Source organism: Erigeron canadensis, chromosome 6 (genome assembly GCF_010389155.1).
Source record: "Erigeron canadensis isolate Cc75 chromosome 6, C_canadensis_v1, whole genome shotgun sequence".
Taxonomy (NCBI): domain Eukaryota; kingdom Viridiplantae; phylum Streptophyta; class Magnoliopsida; order Asterales; family Asteraceae; genus Erigeron; species Erigeron canadensis.
Window position 1 is genome coordinate 5,503,142 of NC_057766.1, and position 12,161 is coordinate 5,515,302.

General features: G+C 32.2%; 1 protein-coding gene across 2 annotated transcripts; it reads left to right on the top strand.

The window, feature by feature from the left end:
- The first annotated feature begins 3,800 nt into the window (after window positions 1-3,800).
- LOC122605347 (GDSL esterase/lipase At5g33370-like) lies at window positions 3,801-8,050 on the top strand. Of its 2 annotated transcripts, none has more exons than XM_043778275.1 (5): window positions 3,801-4,183; window positions 4,554-4,681; window positions 5,306-5,548; window positions 6,302-6,554; window positions 7,598-8,050. In XM_043778275.1, the coding sequence occupies exons 1-5, from the start codon at window positions 3,931-3,933 to the stop codon at window positions 7,828-7,830; spliced, it is 1,110 nt and encodes a 369-aa protein (XP_043634210.1). In that variant the 5' UTR covers window positions 3,801-3,930; the 3' UTR covers window positions 7,831-8,050. The 2 variants fall into 2 exon arrangements, with proteins under 2 accessions (XP_043634210.1, XP_043634211.1); XM_043778276.1 differs by having other exon boundaries at window positions 6,302-6,573; window positions 7,616-7,739.
- The last annotated feature ends 4,111 nt before the right edge of the window (window positions 8,051-12,161 follow it).

Genomic DNA, 12,161 nt, shown 5'->3' on the forward strand with positions numbered 1-12,161 from the left:
TCTCATTTAGCTCCAGGTTAATTCTCTCATTTGACTTCCCTAAGATGGTTGTAGATACTATTTATAGCTGGCATATTAAGTCCATGCACAAAGATCTAATTTTCTCGATCACCTGTATCGCTTGGTGGACTATTTGGAGGTTTTGTAACAATTGCATCTTCGAGCCTACAAAGACTAGAGATAGCGAGATTTTTGATAATATTGTCTATTATTCCTTCCATTGGTTTGTTAGTAGGAATAGTATAATAAACATTAAATGGGAAGGGTGGCTTTTAAATCATCTTCTCGTGATGTAATCTTTTAGGCTAACTCATCTTGAGCTTTGTCCTTTGTATATATATATTTAATTTTACGCTGTTCAAAAAAAAAAATTGTTTGTTCTTTTTTCCGTAGAACTACCTTTTCATATTCTCTATTTATATTTTATTTGTTTTTTTTTTCAAAAAAACAAGTTAATCTACTCATATTTTTAAATTACATACAAGCCTGATACACAAACCAAACTCTTGAAACCTTTGAATGATTCACCCTTACATATGTAGAATGTGTGACTCGAACCCTGCTAGATTTTTATAAAGTCAAATATCTTACCAATGGACCATAACCCCATTGGCATCTCCACTAGAAATATCAATTTAAAGTATCTGATATACCTTTAATAAAAATTACTTTGCAACATTTAGCTTAATTAACTCTTAAAATAACCAAAATGACCATTTTACATCAATACACTTCTCGCCACTATCACCACCATCAATCGCCAGAGACGGAGCCAGGAATTTTTTTGCGAGGGGGTAAAATTAAAAGTTGTTTGTCATACTTATAACAGTCGTATCAGAAAATGAAAAAAAAAAACAAAAAAGAGCCTATCTCGAAAATAGAAAATGGACTCTCAAAAGAATTTGTTATCTACACCGGGTCTAACACTCATATTTAAACATACTAGTTTTTTTTAATAAATAATGACCACACGTATCGAACAAGGTCTTATTAAATGAAAACGTATTCAATCATATAATGCAAGAAACCCAAAAATATACTTCTTTGGATATAATTAGCTTTATGATAATTATAATTAATTGTTTATGATAAATATATATATAATAATTTGAAAGAAAATACATTTTCTATAAATAGTTCCACTATAATGTACTACACATTTACATACTCAAACAACGAAAGTTTTTTCTTAAACTATACTTCATTCTTTCTATTAAAAAATAAAACAACTCGAGTTTTTTAATACTTTAATGAAAAGATCTATCTTAAAATTACTGCTCGATGACCAATGAGATCCAAATAATAAGTTTATGACAAGTTGACAACGAAGATAACATTTATATTTATTTCCTACTTTTATAAAAAAAATTACAAATATACCATTTAAATTTTGAAAAATTACATTGTATTAAAATTGGAGTGGGGGCAGCTGATCCCGCTGCCCCCAAGCTGCAGCCGTCAATGTCAATCGCTGACGTCTCTATCGCCACTACCTATCCACCACAATCCATCGTCATCGTTGCATTGCGGGTATTTTTTTAGTACGTAATAATTCATACTGTATATATACATAAAGATACTTATATTAGAATCGTATTCATGCAATATGCGGTGGTACATGGTTTTTTCAAGGTATAATAATGGTAGAAGCTAATGGTGAATATATTTGACTAGTTATGTTATATGGGCGTTGCTCAAGGACACATAACGTTGTTTTCAGAAACTTTATACATGAGGGAGATACATTCGTTTGTTTCTTATTTAAACGTGTGTCTAATGTAAGATATAATAATTATTTACATGATCAATTCTCTGAATAGTTGAAGGAATAAAGAAACGAATTTTAATCATGTGACAACTATATGCGATTAATTGACAAACAATGTGACAACGAGAAAAAGAAAATTGTAAACGCACTAAAGTTATACTATTATGTGTGAGGTACAAAAATAAACTAAAAGTATCATATGAAACATTTTAGATAACACAAAGACAAATAAATGTGGATACCATATCAATTTTGTACAATAAATTGTAAAAAGCAAAAAACAACTTAACGAACGATAATTTTAGTAAAACATATAACAAAAAAACACGTTAAAAAAATCGAAACTCACATTTTTTTTTGTTAAATTGGAACACCGATAGAAAAATACTAAACACAAAAACTACATACTCCAACGTCCGTTAGGAAAAATAAAACCTAATTTGCAACAACTTTTGTAATTCTATTTGGACACTAAAATAACATCTAACGATTGTTAACACCCGTTTGAGAAATTAAAAGGACCTAACTTCCTATTAGAGTAAGGGATTTGATTTGTAGATATTATTGTTACTCCCTAAGAACAGATCTAATTTAACGATTGTTATCGCTCGTTAGAGTTTTTTAATATCCTTAACAATGTTGGGACTATTATTGAAAAATATTAAACGACAAGGAGTATTTTCGCTAAAAAAGAGTCATGCGCACTCTCTCTCTTTCGGCATATATATATATATATATATATATATATAGAAATAGAGAAATAATTAATACATGCAGTTGGCCAATAGTTTGCCTCACCCACACCGTTAATGAGATATAAACTTATGCTAGTTATTTGTAGATGTAGTCCTTAAACATGAATATGATTGCGTGAGTATAAAAAATGTTGTATTCTATAAATAAAAATTTGTGACACTTTAATGAATTAAAGGTAATACGTTCGAAATAGAAATATATTGGTAAACTATATATTTGTAGCATATAATTTAAAATATATGACCATCTCAAATGTTTTAAAACAAAGAATTAATTTGCGTTAAGAATTGATGTAAATAACTAAATACCTTCACGTGGGAGGCATGTAAGGGAAAAATGGAGACTATTTAACGGCCGTTAAGATGAAAGATTGGCTCAGAACTTTATCCTTGTATAAAGTATCCCTTATGTCATTTATCCCTCGTGTCATTTTTAAACCATAAGGATGAAATGTGATTTTTCAGGTAACCCACAGGGCCGATCCGAGAAATTAACTCTTTATTTTATATTTTCACGTTAGACGATTATAAGACAATTTACATCGCCAGCTTGTACACATGGGTAGCCAACCAATCTGTCCACAACAGAAAAAACTTGCTATCAAATCCACTCGCCGGTCACCATTTGACATGTATTTAGCTAATTAGAAACCTAATAAAAATGCCTTAATTGGTAGCTCATCAATCACATTCTTCATTCAATTCTATCGAAAGCAATTCTATTATTGTTAGAAATAATCCACCCATATGCTAACAAGACTTTTACTCTATCTAGATAGATTTAAGTAAAGTTGTAGAAAAATTTATATGAACGTAACTTCTTCTAATAGTGTAATGCAACTTAACAGTATAATGACACATACTTAATTCCCATGACACATCTATTGCATTTTGCAACACTTCATAAGCTAAAAAGCTTGATATGCATAAGCCACCGCGACATGAACAACATCCACCACGATCCGACAAGATATAGACCATGCACGACTCCCATACGCCCAACTGTTTGAGCGAAGGCCGCCATGTGTCCTTTTTTGGCACACAAGTAACTTTGATACTCGTTCGGAAAATTAGAGTATTTCAATCCTAGAAATTGTACCATTCTTTAATCAATAACTTTGGCACTTTCACAATTTAGGACCAACATTGCAATTGCATCCACCATGCCTAAAAAGTGAAAACATGTCCTAAATTCCCGAAAGTATACATTTCACACACCCATGTTTAACTTCACTTGTATCGATTCTCTTGCATTTTCTCTAGTGGTGGTAGGATTGCCCATTTAATTTTGTACCATGGTTCGCCATCGGGAACCCCTATAAAACCGATGATCGGCCATTTGAGTTTGATCATACTAACACATTCGTCAAGCAAACTTGTGAAACATTCTAAATATTTAGTTCATCAATGGAAGGTTCATTTTCTTTGCGTAGTTTAGTGATTCTAGCATCAATAATGGTGATCATAGCATTTGTCATTGTTCCTCTTAAAGTGGAGGCTCGAGCTTTCTTTGTTTTTGGGGATTCGCTAGTAGACAACGGCAACAATGACTTCTTAGTCACTACTGCTAGAGCCGACTCGCCACCATATGGCATTGACTATCCCACACATCGTCCCACTGGTCGCTTCTCTAATGGCCTCAACATTCCAGACATTCTCAGTTGCGTACTCATAATCAAGTTCTCATACAATATAATTATTTTATTAATAAAACGAGTTATTAATTTATCGAGTGTTGATTTACAATGGTTTTCTTAAATTGGGTCTAAACAAATTATTAATTTTAATTTATCAAGATATTAATTTATCTAGTATTAATTTATAAAGGTTTGACTGTATATAAATTTAATAGTCACGATATATATTCTTATATAAAATGCAAAAAATTAACTTGGTCATATACTTGTTTAATTAGTCGTTTATATAATACTTAAACCCATACCTTATCATTCCTAGATTTGGAATTGTATTGTAAGTTATTAGTGCTAGGGAATAAAATCTTTATTTTTTTTTTCTCCCTATTTCGATAGGTGAACGTATGGGACTGGTATCTCCATTGCCATACCTAAGTCCGTTGCTAAAGGGAAAGAAGCTTTTACATGGTGCTAACTTTGCTTCTGCAGGAATTGGAATCCTCAATGACACTGGGGTTCAATTTGTATGTCTCATTAATTTATCATTTTTATTTGCCGTTAAAATTGTTTTTTTTTTTTTTCTAATATAAAATTAGATTGATAGCATTGTCATAGAAAAAATAATTTTAGTCATTTAATACGTTAGCTAGGCATGTGCATAAACAACCTTAACATATACCAAATAGAAAAGTTTTGCTGCAAAATCCATATACAGTATTATACTTAGATTTCAAGACAAAACTAGTTTGGGGTAATGTGGGCAGTTATTCTCATCCCATTTTAGGACAATGTAATTATTTTTTTAATTTTAAAGGTATTTTTTTTTACTAAAAAAAGTAAAAAGTAAATGTAGTTGATACACACAAAATATATATGGGAAAAACAAATATGCTGATCCCCCTGCTAATCACGTGTATAAATATAAAATCCACCCCCCTCTCTCAAAATCTGAGCAGTATGTAGCTAGATACATACTTATTAACTCCAATATATATATAAGGCTCATGTTTAAAATTTGCACCTCGAGATAGATACTCTGTGCTTGATTTGGTAATTTTCAGAAATTATCCATTTTGGAGAATATATTGTAACTTCTCTAAAGTCTAAAACTTTGAGTATGTTTTACTGAAGGTTTTAATGTTTGACAGTTAAATATAATACGGATATGGACTCAGTTAGAGTATTTCGAGCAATACCAGACCCGACTAGCTGACGTCATTGGACATGATCAAGTTAATAAAGTAGTCACGGATGGGGTGGTGCTTATATCACTTGGTGGAAACGACTTCGTTAACAATTACTACTTGGTTCCTTACTCCGCTAGATCTCGTCAATTTGCTTTACCAGATTACGTTCGCTACGTTATTTCTGAATATCGAAACGTTCTTTCGGTAATTCTCTCTCTTTAGTTACATTTTCGTAAGTATCATTTTCATGGAATAAATGACTTGGTAAGTTTAACTATTAGAGTGTAAATTAAATTTGTTCTTAAATATCTTGTAGAAAAATCAAGCATATATTGAAATAATAGTTATGGGACATGGCTAATAATGTAATATGGTTGATCACTATAGTCAGTATAATCAATGGTGGAGTGTGGTTGGTGGGATGGACTAAAATTGGTAACATTTCTTTCATGTGGGTATTAATGCTTTTGCGTATACGCCAACTAGTACTGATTTATACATTACCATATCATATCATATCATAGTTTGACTAAATAATTGGTCATCAGTCATTAATTTGGAAACATTTTTAACAGTTCTGTTATTCTCTATTTTAATGTGTTTTAGTGATTCACTTAGGCCACAAAAAATTTCCTACATGAATCAATCATGATATATATAAGGGGTAATGTAAATTTTTTTTTTTAAATGTAACCGTTAGAGCTGCACTTATTGTGTATAAAATATTCAGACGTGTTTGGTTTACGGTATTTGTTTCAAATTATCTGGTCTCAATTTATTGTCGCAAAATTAACGTTACTCTTTTATTGGTGAAAAGAACTATTAAATGTTTAGGAAATTTGTCCCATTCGAAAACTTGATATTGATTAAATTTTACAAATTAGATTTTAGAAATTTAATTTTTTTAGATCACATTGTTTTGCATTTTATGTCTACTAATTATTTGTTAAAATATAGAGAATGTACGATCTTGGAGCTAGAAGGGTATTGGTGATGGGGACAGGGCCGATGGGTTGCGTGCCAGCGGAGTTAGCTCAACGTAGTAGAACAGGGGAATGCTCTGTAGAGTTGCAACGAGCAGCTGACTTGTACAACCCTCAACTTAACGATATGTTGAGAAGCCTCAATGACGAAAAGGGCGGACAAATTTTCGTGGCCGCTAATACGATGAGAATGCACATGGATTTCATATCAAATCCTCAAGCTTACGGTACAAAGGTTCCTTATTTGTTCAACCGGTCGTTATAAATTGCATTTTCAAATCATTCTTTAGGGGTTGTTTGGGATTAATTATGTAAACTAGCTTTTGCGTTTAAAAACCGTGTTTTGAAAAAGCATGTATCAACATGCTTTTCTAAAACTGTTTTTTTCTATGTGAAAACACAGGTAATCACCTTTTTTTGCCAAACACTGTTTTTTCATTAATTGCGTTATGTAAACGCAATAATCAAATCATCATTTTTAAAACTCAATCACAGACAACCTCTTATTGTGCAACATGTATACCTTTTGTATATGGTTTCACGAGTGCAACATGTATACCTTTTGTATATGGGGAAAAAATAGATTTTCACAAGTAATTAAATAATTAAAAAGTTATATGTGTTGCCCCTTTGTCTAATTTTTAACCGAAAGACACTTCTTAAATTTCATTTCACACACTTATATATTGTGTGTGTATATATACTTCAATGGTAACCCATTTGAGACAAAGTATTTATTAGTAAAATAGAACTAAAAATGAAATGAGAAAATATCTATCGTCTTATCCATATAAGCATAGTGCATTGGATGTCTCACACTATTGACACAAGACTTTCTAGATATAGCTAGTTTTACCTAGGGTGAAACTTGTTTCGTCCATTTTTAGATATGATCATACCCAACTTGACTATCAAAATGTAGTAATGCTTGCTGGAAAAATTAGAAAGTGGGAAGTAGCAATAACTATGGTTTTTAAAATGATTTATTAAATTATAAAGTTTGAATCTTCCATTAGTTTATTCATTTGCTTGAGGACATAGGATTTAATTCACTCAATAATTGAAAACTGCATCTAAGCAAAAATAGGGACCCCAAATATACCGTGCACTTACATTTGTGAGATTTCACCTTAGATTATTACAAGGCAATTTGAAAGCATTTGAGCATATAGACATCTTATTAACAACATTTTTATTATATATTAGAATAAGAGAGAACAAGAATAATCATGAAAATGTGACAATCATTATATATTTGTCTTAATTTCAGGGTTTGTAACATCAAAAGTAGCATGTTGTGGACAAGGTCCATACAATGGAATAGGATTATGCACACCAATGTCAAATTTGTGCCCAAACAGAGACATCTATGCATTTTGGGATCCTTTCCATCCATCAGAAAGGGCCAATAGAATCATTGTGCAGCAAATGATGGGTGGTAGTCCAGACTACATGACTCCAATGAACATTAGCACCATCTTAGCCATGGATTCCAAGGCTTGATCAATCTACCTCGATCATTTATATATAGCTACTAGCGCACTTTTCCGTATGTAAGATCTCATGTATTTAGCTTAATTTGTTTGGTAGTGGTCATTTCGTAGGTGTTGTATTCCTTATATTAAGTTTGAAGCCAAGTGTCGTATGTATTTCATGTTTAAATTTGTTTGAACTATTGTTAAGGAGTGAGGGTTTGAGTTAATAATTGGAAGGTTACCAAGTTTTTTAACACAATCTTGCCCATAATCGCTTGAATTATAATGTAGTTTACTGATCAATTTGGTAATGACATGTGTATCTGCGGATATTAAGAATTCAGAGCAGAGTTTGACCCATTTAATAAGGAGACTAAAAGTATCTATAAATAGTATTCATTCTCTCTCATATTAGTAGTTTAATCTTGACTTATCAAGTTTTCTCTTTAATTTTGAGCGTAAAAGTTTTTTTTATATTATATAATACTTCATATAAAATAGATAAACGGATTAAGTTTTAAATATATTTTTCATTGATATAACTTTCATCATTTATTATACTGTAACACAAACAAAAATACTTATGTCAAAATTAAAAAAAAATTTTAAAAAGTTAAAATTAAATACTTAATATCAAACGGAAAAGATGACAAATAAAATAGTATTTTAGATATTTCCCATGTAACTTTCAACATGAGTTATTCTTTTTATAATATAGTACAGATATGATTTATCAAACCTCGGTAGTATGCATAGGCTATCTTTTACTTACAATAAATACCATATTAATTGAACGACATGTTATATAGTTTTCATCATCGTAAAAGTAAGTTTATAATGTCCAGAAATACAAAATTTTAAGATATGTCGAGCATGGTACCCGCGCAATGTGGCAGCAGTAGTTGGAAGACGGTCTGCTTTATTAGGAATTTTAAAAATAAAAAACAAAAAAGTCCAAGGACAAATAAGGTATTTCAAAGACATAAATATTTAATAGGGGGTCTTTGCTTTATTTCGGAGTAGAGATAACATTTATTTATTTATATAAATACAGCTTAAAATTTAATTAATTAATGAGATATCACAATTTATTAAAATCAAGACTTGGTTTACGAAAGAAGCAAAGTATAAATTACAAATATGGTAAAGGCTTTCTTTGAAAACGAATATATATAAATTCAACGCTTCTAATTTCATACATCTCTTTGGTCACCTACAATTTGGGGATCCAATTATACATTGGTTAATTGTAGAAGGGTAATTTACAAATATTTATAGAAAAAAAAAACATGGAAGAACTATTTTAGACCACATTTTTTATTTCCTTAATAAATAAATAAAATTCCATTTAATTTACTCGAAATTCTTTATCTCATAAACCGTATTTTGTCAAATGAAAAAACAAGTATGAGTATTCTGAAAATTTTGTTTTATTTCATTGGAGATGCGACCCGATATCCTTTCGATGACTTTTTCTTTTTTCATATAACTTTCGTTTTTTTCTTTTTGTATTTGTGTATTCATACATGTGTAAGATTTTTGTTTTTACATGTAAAATACTAATGATCATATATACACAACAATAACAGTTAAAGACGAAGCCATGGTGGGCTGGTGGCCAAGGATGCAACCCATCATTCCATGGCGAGCCATCAGCCATATACTCAATTTGATTCTTAAGAGTTTTTTTTTAAAGAGATGATGATTAATATATATTATATTACGAAGATCAAATAGTAATGTTTGACTGAAATTGTATTTTGCTGATGCCTCAACGTACTCTATGCATTTTTTCTTTTAATAGCATAATAATATATTAAAATTAGCACGAATAAAAAAACCCTCCACCCAACAAAGTTTGTATCACCCGTTTTCACTTTATGATGTTTTGATGCAATCTCATATAAGCATCCTGGAAAGCCGCAACAATTAGAAATGATATCAAATGGACCTATCAATCTTAAGTTGGTTGATACTTCCTGCAATATGACCCATTTCACTATTACCATTGCGATCAACCTGCACGACTGTATGCAAGATACTTCCCCTAAACTGATTATACCAACAAAAGCAGATTTTTAAGCCAATTATCTTAGCTTAGGGATGAACGTATGACCGAAAAACCCACAACCCAACCCAGACCTGTTCGAACCAACCTACCCCGGGTCGGGGCATGAGTTTGATTTTGTTGATCTACCGGGTTTCGGGATGGGTTTTGACAAATGAAAAACAAATGTCCCTTAAACCTGAGAACTGAGCCAAAACCCGAACTTAAACAGACCCGACCCGGCAGAAGGGGTAACGGGCCGGGTTACGAGTTCGATTTTGTTGCTTTTCCGGGTCACGGGTTTGCACGGGTTGGGCCTGGTTTTGACCCATGCACATGCCTATCCCAGCTAATTCTTGTTATCTTATGTTTATCTCATTACAAATACGAGTATAATGCTTGCGTGTTGCGACTGCTAGAAGGTGAAGATAATATAAAAGAGAGAGGCGGTGGTAGATATCGAAGGAGGCAGTGGAGAAGGAAGGCGGCGGCGGAGAGTGATAGAAGGTTGATGAAAGTGTGTAATGATCGAGTGAATGGGGAAAGGGATGATATATAAAGGTTTCATGTTTAAGTAGGGAAATTTTGGGAAGAAAAATATGCTTAATTTCTTAATCATAGTTCTCTTTATAAGGGATTATAGATTATAGATAATGAGAAGTGAATTATGGAGTCCTATAGAACAACATCTCACTTCTTTCCGGACCAAAATATAGAATCACTCTGTAACACCCAAACAAGGCGGAATCATGGGTATCACAAGAAAAACACAGCACGACATGGAGATTATGTAGAGTAAACTAAATGCATAAAAGAATCAAGTAAATCTATACGAACCATTTAGTAGTGCAAGCAACCGGATCACATTTAAGCATAAACCCTAATCGGGAATTATGAATCACGGATCCAATAAGTCCAAGTCCAAATCCAATTCTAGCAAAATCAGGCAATCAATCATTCAATACATCTTTGAGCTAACCTGTCACCTAAAAAGTGTACTAACACGCGTTAACATAAAGTTGGTGAGTTCGTAGGGACAAGTAACAGGAAATAAGTGTGTCGGGATAACAACTGTTAACGATATACGAGTATTAGAATACTTAATCACGTTCCAAGGAAACCCTAAAAGGTTTCACATTATCACAAATCAATACAAGTCAACGTTTACGTTCAATTATAGTTATAATGGCACGACTTACATAATAAATAATGTGCGATAAACCGGCACGACTTACATGATAAACAATGCGTATAATACGTTTCAGGCACGACTTACTTATATTTCAAATGCGTAAACTACGTTCCAGGCACGACTTACATATATTTCAAATGCGTAAAATGCGTTCCAAACACGACTTACATATATTTCAAATGCGTAATATCACGGCACAACATACATATATTTCAAATGCGTAATATCAACGTTACGTTACAACTAAGCATTCATATTCAATATACATGTTAAACAATATCGTTAACAACAAAGTTATGCCACAAATCGTGGGCTTATCGCTATGCCATCAACATGGACTTAATTGTTATCACAATCACAAATCTATAACACGTTAAGGGGGAAAATGTTATCATGCGAGATCCTATGTCCCGATCCTTATCAAAACGTTTTCCATCAATCAACAACACAATGCACATACACTTCTTACGATTCTAATTTCAAGGAATCATTGATGCTTATATATAGGGTCACCCGCAGCCTTCCCACCACATCTCCAATTCGTTGAAAGTATAACCGTCTTCCATGTATGTACAACTACCCAAACCACAACAAGTATTCATAAACGGAAGCCAAATTAACCGAGCAACAAGTCAATACGTTAATCAAACAATCAATCAATCGATTAAACGACAATAACAAGCACGTACACTTTTCAGCCCGAATCTCAAATGAGTAGGGAGGGTTTACGAAACTCACCTTGATTGGATATGCAAGCTAAGTACAAGTTATAATCGAGTTATAACGTCCAACAATCGCTTAGCGTGCACCACCTATAAATATATAAATTACAAATCACGTGTCAAACCCTATATAGGTTCTAGAAGAGAAATCAACCTTAGAGGACAATTGGGACTTAACTCGGTTACGTCACAACCCTAAAGTGTCTTATTGGTTCAACCGAATATGAACAAGGACACTTATCACATCATTTTTGAAAATGTCAGTGGATTCAAGCTATAAGGATTATACCATGATAAAGTAGACTCTCTCACGATTCCAACGATAGGTCATACATCTAAAACGGACTTACAGATCAAAAGTTATAAGCGTTTGAAATTGACATATGACCAGAAAAATG

Excerpts from the sequence above, each read along its gene's own strand:
- LOC122605347 (XM_043778275.1), top strand. The coding sequence starts at position 3,931 with ATGGAAGGTTCATTTTCTTTGCGTAGTTTAGTGATTCTAGCATCAATA. Across the intron at positions 4,184-4,553 it reads CAACATTCCAGACATTCTCA|GTGAACGTATGGGACTGGTA; the intron begins GTTGCGTACTCA and ends CTATTTCGATAG. Across the intron at positions 5,549-6,301 it reads AATATCGAAACGTTCTTTCG|AGAATGTACGATCTTGGAGC; the intron begins GTAATTCTCTCT and ends GTTAAAATATAG.